Source organism: Gasterosteus aculeatus, chromosome 9, assembly GCF_964276395.1.
Source record: "Gasterosteus aculeatus chromosome 9, fGasAcu3.hap1.1, whole genome shotgun sequence".
Taxonomy (NCBI): domain Eukaryota; kingdom Metazoa; phylum Chordata; class Actinopteri; order Perciformes; family Gasterosteidae; genus Gasterosteus; species Gasterosteus aculeatus.
Genome location: NC_135696.1, coordinates 14,342,384 through 14,357,292, shown reverse-complemented (window position 1 = coordinate 14,357,292; position 14,909 = coordinate 14,342,384). Strand labels below are relative to the sequence as shown.

At 42.8% G+C, this 14,909-nt stretch overlaps 1 protein-coding gene across 3 annotated transcripts in view; it reads right to left on the bottom strand.

Annotated features, from left to right (window-relative positions):
- The window catches only part of ctnna2 (catenin (cadherin-associated protein), alpha 2), a 224,977-nt gene that overhangs the window by 165,520 nt on the left and 44,548 nt on the right, over window positions 1–14,909 (bottom strand). For all 3 annotated transcript variants that reach the window (XM_040186278.2, XM_078109035.1, XM_078109034.1), the window contains one exon: window positions 431–634. In XM_040186278.2, coding sequence (XP_040042212.2) covers window positions 431–634 — 204 coding nt within the window. The remainder of the gene's footprint in view (window positions 1–430; window positions 635–14,909) is intronic.

The window sequence follows — 14,909 nt, the reverse complement described above, 5'->3', positions numbered from 1 at the left end:
AGAACAAAAATACCAAAGTGGTCGGAAAAATGGGCAATTTGGGGCAAAGAACTAACTAACATGTAACGCGGCTTGAACAATAGTTCATCATCATTTGCCTTAAAAAAAATACAAAGGACATCCTTCCTGGTTGAGTGAGGCTGTGTTGGCCTAATCACAAGGCTTTTGCTTTAAATACAACACTTGACGGCAGGTAAAAATATCATGGGCGAAAACATCATGTTTGAAATAAAGTGGTGAAAAGTGTTTGATTCTGCCTGTCACCAACAATGTCGGACAAGCAAACGCGTTGAAAGAGAGAGAGCAGTGTGGTCCCGACGAAGCAGAGAAGACAAAGGCGATCAGCAACACGCCTCCACGGCGCATTTGTGATCTGAGTTTGCAGTTGCACTCAGCCAGAGATTATCAAATCATCAGAGAGGACACTTACATTGTTCATGTACTCGCTCAACAAGTCTTGCAGGGCCTGTCGGACGGCGTTGCACTCGGCCACGATGCGTTCGCGGCGGTCGTCACGTGTGCACGAGGAATCCGCCATCAGAGCGGCACCACTTATGATGCTCTCCAAGCGCTCCTCCAGAGAGGGACGGAAACGAGCCTCGCTGAATGTCAGAGGGTCCAGAATGATCTTGTTCTGAAGGGCGAAAAGAGACAGGGAGAAGGTCAGGACAGAAACAAAGGCTTAAATCAATCAACGGCGTGCTACATGGAAAATATACACGCAAAATATGCAAACACAATCTCAGATTATCGATTTTTTCGGAGAGGGGAATACTAAATGTTGTTTGTTTACAGGTTTATTAAGATGTATGCAAATTGCCGCACAGAGTGAGGCTTAATCGTTCCAAAAAAAATCACCCACCATGACTAAAATAGAGCATGGAGAAAAGGTAAACAGCAATCAGATTCCAATCTCACCAAGAGGGAAATTGCTTTTCCATATATGATTTTAACGTATGGTTTCAACCTGGTAATAATGTAAATTGTACAGATATTCATTTCAATCCAGAAAGATACCATGAATCAGTGGATAAACTCACAGGGCACAACAGGTACGAGTGATTTTATCCAACCCCCTTTCCATCTATTGACGAGGGGATGTTTATCTAATAGTGGTTCGAGTGTAGTCTTTCCACCCAGGATCTACCAAACTAACGAAATAAGAATAAGCGTCCTAAGCTTCAGCAACCGCTAACTGTGGCTCTGTAGTAATCAAGACAAGTGTTGGCTAACAGCACAGAGCAAAGGTACGGTGTTAGGTCTCCCCTTAGCCAGTCTAATTCTGGGGCAGGATGACAGCCTGTCAAATGATGCACAATAACATGCAAGGTACAAGAGAGCAAGCACCAAGCATAACCCACTTTCGCAGCTGGCAGGGAAGAGAAAATACAAGATTTTGCCGAATAAAAGAAGAAAGACAAAGATAAGGGAGAGAGAGTTTGGGTATTCAGGAAGAAAAAGAATAATAGATCGGAGGGAAAGCTAGAAGAAAGGAATTCGAAATGGCAAAATGACAAAACAATGAGCTAAACTAGGCGTTATGGAGAAAGGATGTCAATAGTGGTTAAACATACACCGCAGCTAGCTTACAACAAGTGAGATCTCCCAATATGTGACCTTTTCATATCAAGGCGTTTCTAACAATGTTCTTGTTCCTGTTCATATCATGAAGGAATGATGAAAGCAGAACACATGAAGCCACTCTTACACTCTATATAGCCTTAGATATATATTTATATTATCAAAAAACAAAAGGTAATATTACAACTCCCCCCACAGCTGGAGAAGCTGTAAAAACCTTTTAAATTTTTAATTGTTAACTGTCTGCAAACTACCTTTTTGAATGATTGCTACCTACTAGCCATGTTCCTGCTGTATCCAGAGAGGTGCACAACTTTATTTAGCAAAATGGGACAGGGACAAGAAATACACTTTTAAGATATAAGTTACATTAATGAGAAAGTATCTAATAATGAAATTGTGAGTCACTATGCAATATGGAAGTTATAATCTAATGACCATTGTTGCCTAAAGGAAATACATTCCCGTGAAAAAAAGTAGAGAAAGGCTGCACATGACTTTTGCTACTAGGTAGTTTTTCATCAAGTTAATGTAATACTATAATAAACCATCTTGTGTTCCTCCTCCGACTTTGTTGTACAGTATAATGGTTCTTCTTTGGTTGACATCTACTACTCTGAAATAAAAGCTTTACGAGGGAAAATAAATTGATCACAACGCAGCTCAACATGAGAGGAAAATGTGCTTTTCTCCACACAGGATGTCAGGTTGTAATTGTGGGTGGCTTTCAGGAATCGGCAGTATAGGCCGCAGCAGTATAAAGAGCTGTAAATAGCGAGTTGACAAAGGCTGAGAGGTTTTCAAAGTAATTGGCAATGGCTGAAGTCATCCTCCAAGAAACTCACTAAAAGAGTGTCAGTTCCCTCGACAAGATTCATGTTGGGGACTTTTGCTTAAATTATCTATCTATATATATATATATAGATATGAATACATCTTCAAATACAGTATATTCCAAATTACAGGACTAAAATAAAATTTCACTAATCAGATATTTAACATTATACAGTATATAGATTGATTTTTTTCTGAGCTCTCTGACCAACAAATGGTGATTATGTGATCAATTCCTGTAATTTCTTCAAGAAAAGACTACTTTTTCCCCAACCTGGTGCTAGGTCAAATGTATTATTATTTTAATTTTTTTTAAATGTCCCCTCACCTAACTTATCCCAATGTTAAACAGATGTCTTGTAGTTTCATGATGTCTTTGCACTGACTTGTTAGACAGTTTGTACCTGCAAGCTAAGGAAATAGTTAAGTGTTTTCCTCCATTCTATTAAGCCCATAATGCAATGTGAAAGTTGATTTTGACATTGCATCAGTGCCGGAGGCCACCTTGGCCAACAGATAACCTCACCCACAAAGGGTGAGGCTATTAGTTTGACCCTAGTTTGGGGCATCAACCAGTAAGACGGGGAACATGTCATATCATCCTTTGTCAAATGCGCCTTCCAGGACTTATCCAATATTTGACAACTGTTGCTCTAAGGAGAGTTCAACTAGTTGCGAACATACCACAGTATCGCTTTTGGGGACCCCAATCCAGGGTTTCACTGATTGTGAGCATTATGCTGTTTGACAAAGCTCTGTCCACACTTGCCAGGAGGCGCATTAGTCTCTGATTGATTGACCTTAATGAAGAGCGGCTGACTCAGGGTTAGGGTTCAGCCTTCTACTGTCACAGACTAATTATGTGTGCGTGTGTGTGAGAGAGTTACATAACATTGTATACGTTAAATCACCTTAAGTCAGTAAATTGTGAATGGACAAATAAATTAGTCTAGTGGGTGAATGTTGTTTTATTTACAACTGTTATTGTGTGACAAAAGAACATATCCCGATACCATCCCGTCAGTGTGAGGCTTTCTGGGGGTTTTACCAGATATGGAGCTTTTTAGGCAAATCAATCAAGCTCACCTCAAGGGGCTTTACAGTCCGTGCAGCCTACCACAACCTCAGTCCTCACTTTGTACAAAAATAAAATGAGAACATATTGTAATTCCTGTGGAACCCCAGGGGACGCACTCTTTTTGAAAGGAGGAAATAAATAACAGCCGAATTCAAAAATACAGCCCCAATCCTGCATTTCTCCCCGCTTCGTCCTTCTTAGCATACGAGCGTGGGCATACGCACGTGTTGCGTACAGCAACCTGTACTCCAGATGACATACTATGACTCAAGGATCGGGCTGCCAAAGGATTTCAGAGATAAAGAAACCGCGGCTTCACCTTGTGCTGCATGTACCTTGTCAATGACACACAAACATCCAAACCGTTGTTCAGCTGCTCATCGACACAGCCGAGGAAAAGACTGATTATATAAAACGTTTTCCATTTATTTTTTTCGTTGTGTGTACACTGTCCAGGGACATTGTCCAGACTGAGACACATCTCAGGAAACAGGGCACAGGCATGGTCGAGAGGTACCTGGCAACAATGCGATATGATCCGCCGTCTAAAGGGTCAGGGACAAAACCATCGCAGCAGCGTACTAAACTCGCTAAGGAAACCACGCAGCGCGTAATAACACATCGCTACCTGCGCCTTGATTAAAAGAGTTCTTCAATTAAAATGAATTTGCTAAATCCATAACAAATGCTCCGTACCATTACCTCTCAAGATACAACCATGTAAAACGCTTTTACTTTGGGTTTGTATTCTACTGTGAAGTAAACTCGGTAGCGCTGAACTGTTATACAGAAAAACAGGACATTTGGTCCTCACAGGACAGCATCTGTGCTGAATGTTTAATAGTCATATCATTTTAAGTAAGACGCATCGCACTTGAAGGTTGAAAAGTACTTTCAATGAGCCTTATGGGTCAAAACACAAAATGTGAACAAAGACGAACACAAAGGCCCTTATTTAATCGCTTTAACAGGACATAAATACAAAACTGGTGTCAAAAACGTGGTCATTCTCCAACCTCAGAATGTGCAAGAATAAATGTTTGGTTGTAATTTCTGAATAGGTAATCAGACCAGAAACGGAGTGAGGGTGGGGGGCACCAAGTCATCTTAATTATATCCAATCCCAAAAAACAGAATAAGTGGATTGCAATCAAACATTATTGTGCACAAATTGTAGCCAACTGAAACACAAATTAGCTTCTAACTGTGTCTCATACTGGAGTGAAAAAAACACACCATTTACTTACTTTTACACCTTTCACACTCAAAGTCAAACACATTCAAACTACTGCTTTTATCATCACAGTTGCCATGAGACAACGTATTCTCATCAAACGCAAAAGAAAAGGGGAATATAATTAATGAATATGTAAATACATATTAACATGTACTATGGTTAGAAACTAGAAGAACACCGAGCATGAATCTCCAGGCAATTTCAAAAAAAAAAAAAAGCTCAAATGCGCTGCGGCAATGAAGACACATATGTACTGTACATAGACCAGCACATAGGATACCTTTGTCCGCGGTTATAGCTCCTAGGATGAACGTACAGTTCAATGTATTCAACGATACAATCAAAATAAAGAACGTTCAAATGAACTTCCAAGATGATGATTACTCTGCTGCACATCAACTAAAAGGACATATCTTGGAAAAGGCGTTCATGTGTGTAAATGTCTTCCTTTCACCAATGTAAGACCATCATTGTACTCGACTATTATCAAGTCGAGTGGTATTTCCCTGTTGGTTGGATTCACATCACATAGGTAACAAACATTGCCATGAAATTTATTGGTTTTCTGGTAAAATAGGGTTGCTAGCAGGATTTAAACTGAAAGTGTGCACTTCCTAGATCATTAATTATCTCACAATGTCCACAATGAATTCATTTCCACTATAAGGCATATGTGTCTTACCCCTAAAACATGCGATCAAGCTAGGTAGAAGCATAAACAAGACTTACGATGAGAACTGCTGTCTGAACAAAGACAAAAGTCATAGACAGGGACGTTTTCAGTTAACAATCCAACTCTATTCTCCTGATGTCTCCAACTTGCTTCAGAAATGACACAGTATGTGAATATTTTGAGCGGTGTTGCTTATTTGGGAATGAGGTTAAAAAGAGGAGGAAAACAGCGAAAGCGCGTCAGATTAAGACGCGACACGCACAGAATTTTTTTTCGCTGTAAATGATTTGCCTTCCTACACAAACGTGCACACACACACACACGTTTTGAAGTGAAACAATTCCCTGTGGTAAAGGCATCTTGATTAATGATTTAGTCAGCTGAGGCTGTGAGCCTCATGTAGGCTACACCTAAAGGGCGATACCAAGGTCCTGCATATAATAAACTCAATGAGGAAAATGAAAAAGATTTCAGTATAATGAACATTTTATACATGACGTCAACCAATGTTGTTCTCTAAAATATGCCTGAAACTCAAATTCACGTCGTTGGAATGTTTGTTTCTTTGCAGGCGTCAACATTCCCTCTTCGGTAGCACTATTCCTGTGTCATTCCCATCGTCCCCCCGGGTGCGTACTACTTGACATCTCATTGTTATTTGCCGGAATGCATTTGCTCAAAAAGTGAAACTGTGGTCGCGGACAAAATGATGACCCAATTCACAGCCGTTTCAATGGAGGAGAAATATATTTTCTTATTTCCTCTTGCCTGGTTCAGACAAATCAGCCGTGGGATGTCTGGAAACAAAACAAAAAAAAAAGAGAGCGACTCCATCCATTGTCTGCATCCAGGTTTAGTTACCATGACAACCTCTGAAGCACCGTCCCGTGAAACAATAAGACAAAATCTGTTTGTTTTTTTAGTTTGTGTACAACGTACAACCCATCTTTGAAAAAAATGACTATCTGTGCCATATGATGAGCACAACATGAAGAGGCAGTGGGTAAAATGATCTTCCCCCGAAACTAATGTGATCCTCAGGAGCGATGCATCTGAAAGTATGACACAGCTTGTATTCAAAACTGTGTGGGTTAAATTATGTGTGTGTGCCTGGGTGTTTATTAATGTAGCAGATGCTCATAGACAGAGCCATAAATCAAACTGTACAGTATCATCCAGGCTCACCGCCTGCCCAGGTAATGGTAGTTGGAGCAGTGCCCAGTCTCTCTTTAAGACTGTGAGTGTGGATGCACAGAAATCTGCAGGGGAGCTTTGGGCACGAGGGAGGAGCGGCGGGGGTTGAAAATAGTGAACGAAATTTTAAAAAGCCTCCAATATTTCAGTGTATTGGACGACGGCATGGCAACATTTTATAATTTGCTTTGATAGCACTATAAAAACAAATAATCATTTTAAAATGTTCAATAATTACGTTTGTGACGAATTGAATATTTATAAGTTTTATGGGATTTTATGGGATTTATGTTCGCATTTTCGAATATTTCTAACATTTCATTTTCAACCCTTTTTTTGGGGGGGAGATGACAAATTGCTTTAAAAGCACGTTTTCTCCCCCAGAGTTCCCCTTGGAGTTAAAGCCATTAAGGCCAGTGAGCAAACTGCATGTCAAATTAAGCTTTTAGTGCAAGTTCAAGTAGCCTGACGATTAGAAGTCTAATTACCTAATCGCACTGCGTCTGAGCCTCTCAGTTATTACCCAGTGCACTCACTCCACGAGGCTGTCTTTCCACCAGTAAACCTACCTTAACACGCGTACCTGTTGCATCTCGGCCCTGTTCGTTAAATGTTGCCATGTCTCCCCTGCTTCACTGCATACATCAGTGACAAAGACCCATCTAAAGGCCAATCCACGAGGCTCTGCCTTTCCTTGATGCCACTACAACAGTATGTAACTATGGCGTTATATTTGTGCCACAATCCTGAGCGCGTAATTTTAAGTTTTGAGCACAGAGAACTATATTTTAGCAAAGAAAAACATATTACGTGCGAACAGTTTACTCAGGTGCCCTCTCCACAAACTGGTTTTCTGCGCGCAGGCAGCTGTTGCTGCGCTCTCGCCACCTCTTCACTCTGCGCTCGCTCGACGTTTCACTCACGCGCTCGCTCGACTTGCAGCAGCGTTACATTTGTGCCACAAAACCAACCAATCAGCCGGAAGAATTAAAGAAGGTCAATTGTGATTGCTAGTAGAACTACCTACAGCATCGCGGAACCTCAGCGAGTTGTTGAAGTTTACAGCATTTGTGCTAAATGCTAAAAGCCTAGATTAAAACACTTGCTGTTCTCATCAATTGCTTCGGTCACGTCTGATGGTGGCCAGCCGGACTTCTAATATCACTTTCTTTCGTCTTCTTTAGGAAGCGTTTTGATTGGAGACCAACTGCCAATCAAGCTACGTAATTCGTTCAGGAACATGGTATATAATGTCAAAACAGCTTGAAGGACAACGCTGTCAAGGACAAAACTGCAGGATCATTTGTCAATGTGTTGCAAAGTTCAATAAAAGGCGGCACGTCAGAGAAGCAGGAGCGAGTCCTGCAGGGGGTCCTGGGACAGTGTGTGTCCAGCTGCTCGTCGGCAGAGGCACACCCGCCGTCTCCGCCACTAATCCTTGTTTAATGTTTTTAGGAGAAATGTGGAATCAATGTTGCTGGAAGTCGGTCTTTTCCCCCACACCTGGAAGTCCAGTCAATAACGAGATAATGGTGTTTTGGGCCGTTTGAGAAAAGCAGCGGCATATTTTGCTTAAGAAGAAGCTAGCCAAGGTGTAAAACACATTTTAAATACATCAATGATCGTGGATCGCGGGGAAAAGAGAAAATTTTGACATACTCGTCCACATACTATTTTTATTGATTTAAAATTTAACTTTACTAGGTTTTCTTTGAAGTGCACTCTCAAAGCAAGAAACCATTGCAAAGAATTATTAGTAATTATCACATTTCGATATTGTTTATCACACCTCATACTCTAAGTAGTCACATTTTGATGGGACATCATTATTTACTGTATATGACCCCCCCCCCCCCCCCCCCACCCCCGATGCAGCCACAGAGGTTTTCTCCTTGCTTTATAAAAGTATAGCAAGTTCTCATTGGGGTAAAAAGCTACCCAGCTCCACTGGTACCAACCTTTGATTTTTATGTGACAAAGACTCAATTTTGTAAAGGGTGGTGATGATTACGTTTGCCATCTAAGAACCGCAAACAAAACAAAAAGTAATAAAGCACAGGCACAACAGCTGCACATCAATCAGTCTTCTGAAATCCTGCAACGGGGCTCGAGGGGGAAAAGAGGCAAATAACTGACCTCTAGCCCAGGTTTATTCAGCCTGATATTATCCATACCATTTCTGTTAAAGAAAGAAAATCTCCCCTCGCTCTCAGAGCCAATCATTGGAGTACCTGTGGCTGAGGCCTTCGCAGTTTAGCAGGGGCAAAATGACAGTGGGTACATATCAGAGATACTGATATGTGCCATACCTGCCAGCTGCCTATTTCCTATCTAACTACCGCAGCGAGAGCAGTGCGAAAAGGAAAAAAGAAAATTGCAATATTACAATTTCTGTAGAAATCATCACTGACATTTTTTTTCACCTGCAAAAAACACGAGAGTGCCCTTCACACATTAGTTACAAAGGAATATATTCACATATACATACAGCTGTCGAGATATATATATATCCATATATTAACTAATGTGTGAGGGGCACTCACATGTTCTTTGTGGGTGGAAAATGAAAGAAAATGTCATAACTCATGATGAGTTCTGCAGAAAATGCAATGCTGTAATTTTCTTTTTGCACTGCTGCGGTAGTTCGGTAGGTAATAGGCAGCTGGCAGGTATGGCACACATCAGTACTGATACGTACCTGCTGTCATTTTGCCCCTGCTAAACTGTCACGGCCTCAGCCACAGGTATTCCAAGGATTGGCTTAGACAGCGGTGGGGGGGGGGGGGGTCCTTTCTTAAAAGATGTATATAAAGTTGCCTATATCCATTCCTATGCTTCCATGAACTAATATCTCTTTTTACACAGTAGCTTGACATTACTCCATGAGCCGGGGAACTTTCTCTGCGCTGGTATTAACTCTGGGCTCTGACTGTCTACACCATAATGAGAGTAGCAGCAGAGGGGATTGCATGATCTTTCAGAGGAGGGGGAAGTGAGGTTTAATGTCCCCTTCAGCCAGCTGCACGGCTCCGCTCGCGATACATACAGACGTTGAAGACTGAGTTCTTGCATCCTGGTGATGCCCATAGTGGAGTGGAGGCAAGTTATAGCAAAGGTAACGGAATATGTCAGGAAATCTCAGGAAAATCCCATTTTTCAAGGACTACAAACTTGCTACCTACCTTTTTCCTCAGTAAAGGCAACTTGTTCAATCAGCTCCAAAATACAAAAAGGGAGCGACACAAGTGAAATATATACTATCAGAAGTTTGGGAGGATAATTATTGTTATCATGGATCACCTGATAATCCCCATTCATTAACCACTGTTTACTGCAGGTTTAAAAAAGTAGTAAAGGCAATTAGAAATCACAGGATATAAAGACTCAATTAACATTTAAATTGAGGGTTCTTTGTTCGTTTTTTTGCTCTACTGTGGCAGCTTAGGGGAAAAGGGCCTGAAAAGAAAATGGCTGTACTAATTACCGAGCAGAAGCTTGAGTACACGCTCTCAATCGCTCTCTAAAAGTGACTCAGACTGACGCCATGAAGATTAAGACCCCGCACAATACTGCAAAGTGGGTGAATGTCCACACAGACCAGGGGATGTTACACACAGCAGGCCACCACTGTGCACATAGCCAGAGGTGAGAACACTGTATATTTCCTGTTGTGCTGTAAGACATATGGCAGCAGCTGCACTACAGTCGAATGTAGGACTTTAGGACAGAAATGCATCAGGCATTTAGGAGTGGGGACAAAGACTTGTACACAGAGGCAAAATACAAGTTTAGCAAGGCGGTGAGAGACGCTAAACGTCTGTACTCTGAGAAACTCCAACAACAGTTCTCAGCAAGTGACTCTGCTTCGGTTTGGAGAGGCCTCAAACAGCTCACCAACTACAAGCCAAAAACCCCCCACTCCATGAATGACCTCCGCCTGGCAGACGAGCTCAATGAGTTCTACTGCAGATTTGAAAGACAATGTCCTGATCCCATCCCCCACAGCTCCACCAACCTGCTGCAGTCCCCCTCCCCTCCCTCCCCCAGCCCATCAGGTGCTCACGCCTCTTCATCATTATCACCTTCCCCTCCCCCACCAGCAACGACCCTCTCTATTCTGGAGAGAGACGTTAACCGGCTCTTTAGAAGACTAAATCCCCGTAAGGCAGCCGGTCCGGACTCCGTTTCCCCTCACACCCTGAAGCATTGTGCTGACCAGCTGTCTCCGGTGTTCACTGACATCTTCAACGCCTCCCTGGAGACACGCCACGTACCAGCCTGCTTCAAGGCCTCCACCATCATCCCTGTCCCCAAGAAGCCCAGGATCACAGGACTCAATGACTACAGGCCCGTCGCCCTGACCTCTGTAGTCATGAAGTCTTTTGAACGGCTAGTCCTGTCCCACCTGAAGTCCCTCACCGACCCCCTCCTGGACCCCCTGCAGTTCGCCTACAGAGCCAACAGGTCTGTGGACGATGCTGTCAACATGGCCCTCCACTACATCCTCCAGCATCTGGACTCCCCAGGAACCTACGCCAGGATCCTGTTTGTGGACTTCAGCTCTGCTTTTAACACTATCATCCCGTCTCTGCTGCAGGACAAACTCTCCCAGCTGCACGTGCCCGACTCCACCTGCAAGTGGATCACAGACTTCCTGTCTGACAGGAAGCAGCACGTGAAGCTGGGGAAACATGTCTCAGCCTCTCGGACCATCAGCACCGGTTCCCCCCAAGGCTGCGTTCTTTCCCCTCTGCTCTTCTCCCTGTACACCAACAGCTGCACCTCCAGTCATCAGTCCGTCAAGCTCCTGAAGTTTGCGGATGACACCACCCTCATTGGACTAATCTCTGGTGGGGACGAGTCCGCCTACAGGTGGGAGTCTGACCATCTGGTGTCGTGGTGCAGCCAGAACAAACTGGAGCTCAACGCTCTAAAGACAGTGGAGATGGTTGTGGATTTCAGGAGGAACAGAGCCCCACCCTCCCCCATCACCCTGTGTGACTCCCCCGTCACTATTGTGGATTCCTTCCGTTTCCTGGGCTCCATCATCACCCAGGACCTCAAGTGGGAGCTGAACATCAGCTCCATCACCAAGAAGGCTCAGCAGAGGTTGTTCTTCCTGAGGCAGCTGAAGAAACTCAACCTGCCAAAGACAATGATGGTCCACTTCTACACGGCCATCATCGAGTCCATCCTCTGCTCCTCCATCACCGTCTGGTACGCTGCAGCCACAGCCAAGGACAAGGGCAGGCTTCAGCGTGTCATCCGCTCTGCAGAGAGGGTGATCGGCTGCAATCTGCCGTCCCTGGAGGACTTGTTCGCTTCCAGGTCTCTGAAGCGAGCTAAAAAGATCGCGGCCGACCCCTCCCACCCCGGACATAAACTGTTTGTGCCCCTTCCATCTGGCAGGAGGCTGAGGTCCATCAGGACTACGACCTCCCGCCACACAAACAGTTTCTTCCCGTCGGCAGTCGGGCTCATCAACAGAGCCCGGTCCCCCACTGCCTGACTATAACACTCCACCGGTCACTCCCCCTCATACTGCACATGTCACTTTAACTGCAATTCATCACTTTGTCACTTGTCACTTTGTCTCTTGTTTGTTACTTGTTTGTTAGTGCACTTTATGCTTAATATTTTTCAACTTTTTAATATTTAAAATTTGTTTAACTTTATTCCCCTGTTTTATACTAACCCATAGCCTTAGCCTTATTCTTACTAACCCATTGCATTAGCATTTCATTCCACTTTATTTTTATTACCTGTGCACTGTTGTCTTGTCTGTCTACTGTCGCGCACTAACCGCCAAGACAAATTCCTTGTATGTTTGACATATTTTGGCTAATAAATGTTTCCTGATTCCTGATTCCTGATTTCACACACTGAAGAGAAAATAAGCGAGAGAGAGGAGTCAGTAGTCAGGGCTCAAGTCTTTAACTAGCAGGCCGACTAGTGGTCTAAACTCTTCCTGATGTGCTGGCCAAGACGGGGGCAACAATGAGAACAGAGGATATCACTTCCACTGCTGTATCGTTCTTTATCAGACAGATTCTTTTTTCATCACTTTCCATTAGTCACCTGGTCGCATGACCTTTTCGGCATTCTCCTGCTGATGCGTTGGTTAAAATGTTTCTCCTTTTACTGCTCATGCGGGGAGAGGAACGAAACGGTTGGATGGAATAGTGAGAAGGAAAGGTTTCAGAAACCGTACGCAGTGGACCATATAGGTGCTGGTGTGTTTGTATCTCCTACATTTCCAATGTATATATTCTTCATCTGCCCACCCCACCCTCCCAACAACACAAATACAGGCCTCAGATTGTCTGGTCAATAACACACTAGAGACTTTTGGTGCTCAGCCATACAAAAAGCCTTGACAGCCATGTCCAGCTGCCTTTGGAGCAGACATAAATATACAGAACCCCCATAATTGAAAAGCGTGCAGGCACACTGGGACTTGTCTCAATTTGAATATGAATACAGTTCTCATTTCATTTTCTGCGTATTCTGTCTGCTATAATGATAACCCCGAGCCCCACATACTGACACCCCTTCAATAGAAATGATTCTGCCAGCCGCTGTGTCTGTTCCTCCCGACGAGCAGCCCCTTCACTTTTCCCTTCGGCCCGGATCAGTTGCTCTCAAAATGAGCACTCCATACATTTGCTTCCATACATTCTTCCGATGAATAAAATAATACATTCTAGTGGTGTGTTTACTGTCTGCGTGGAGGAAATGGAAAAGACTCTATCCTTTTTTTAAGCCTGGGTTTTATTGTTTGCAAAGGTCAAAAGGTCACTGCTACTGTACATTACTTATTAGTTTCGCTGTAGTTTGAGGGCACAATTACTTTGATGGCAAAAAAAAGAGTCAAATTAAGCCAAAAAAGTGCAAACCTCAGGCAGATTGTAAACGAGTCCAACATTAATGTAACTTTGATAAAAGTTTGATCACTCTGTGTCTTTACCCCAATAGCCGTTGAACTGTATTCTGTGGGTTTAGCCTGCAGGCTGACCTGAATGTCCGACTTTGTTGTGTTTATTGTGGGATGCACGATACGACCTGTTGCCAGAGCAACTGTGAGATCTTGAACTAGGAGAAGTCACACAGGCAGTCTAGATAGGAACAACATGTTTTTGTATTTGTTGAAAGGGTTTTAGGCTTGTTTTTCTTTAACCATTCTGAATTCGGAGTGTTTCTCACCTTTTATACAATTAAATTAAAACTGTAAGTGCCATACTACACTAACGTATTCCTTAAACCTTAGCTTTGGTTCCTCTGTATTAAGGTGAAGATAAGCTAAGTTTGTCTCACATGATTTATGCCCATGAAAATATGTCTTTTCTAATATTTCATGCAAAATATTTCATGCTTGTCCATTTATTTAGAGTTGGCTTTAATGGACCAAGCAACAGAGCAAGGGTACAACATAGGCAGCAAAGAAAAATAAACAAATGGCAAACATGGATGCAAGATTAAATAATACGAATATATAAGGTTTAATAATAAGGTTTGCAAATATCTTATTGTGAAGGAAAATGCATGAGGAGTTTGCTAACGTTTTAACATACTGTATCTTGCACTTCAATATATTTGACTGAATTGTTGTTTTTTGTCAAACTACTGGACTACTTATCACAGGGTGAAAAAGCCAACTTGCATCGCTGCTGGTATGTAAAGTTCCTAAGCAAACCATACACACCCTAGAATTTAGCATTTTCCGCTTGTCTTTTATCCTCCTGCCTCAAGTATGCAAAGGTCTCAAGGCCTCCAGGATACACGCGTTGTGTTTTAGTAATAATGGTTGTAGGCATAACCCTTGTTTGTGTATTTTAAAATAATCCACTGGGTGTATTTAGTATCTGCCCTGAAGTGAAGAATTAAACTTTCTAATTAGCTTGTTGGTTTTCATGGATGCTGATAAGATCGTTAGTTTCTTTTAGGAAAGCTGTCTGCTTCCTTCACAAATGAAATGCACTTTGATAGAGCAGTGAAAAATAATGTTAAAAAAACAGACAGTGAGGCAGCAGCACAGCATGAAACATGGCCGTTTCATTTGTACCACCAGACTGAATGTCTGTGACATCCCAATAAACTTTTAATCTAATAGAATTAATGGTCGATGCAAAGACGGCACAAAAGAACCAGGCCGGGCGGGGATTTTGCAAATCATATCCTTTACATCTTTCACGTTATTACTTGCAGAGCATGAAACCGTTCAGAGCACACCGCTTTCACACAGGCAGAGCACATCGGGCTCTTTAACATGTGATATTCAGCCATTTGTTTGGGTTTCACACGACTGGATCAAT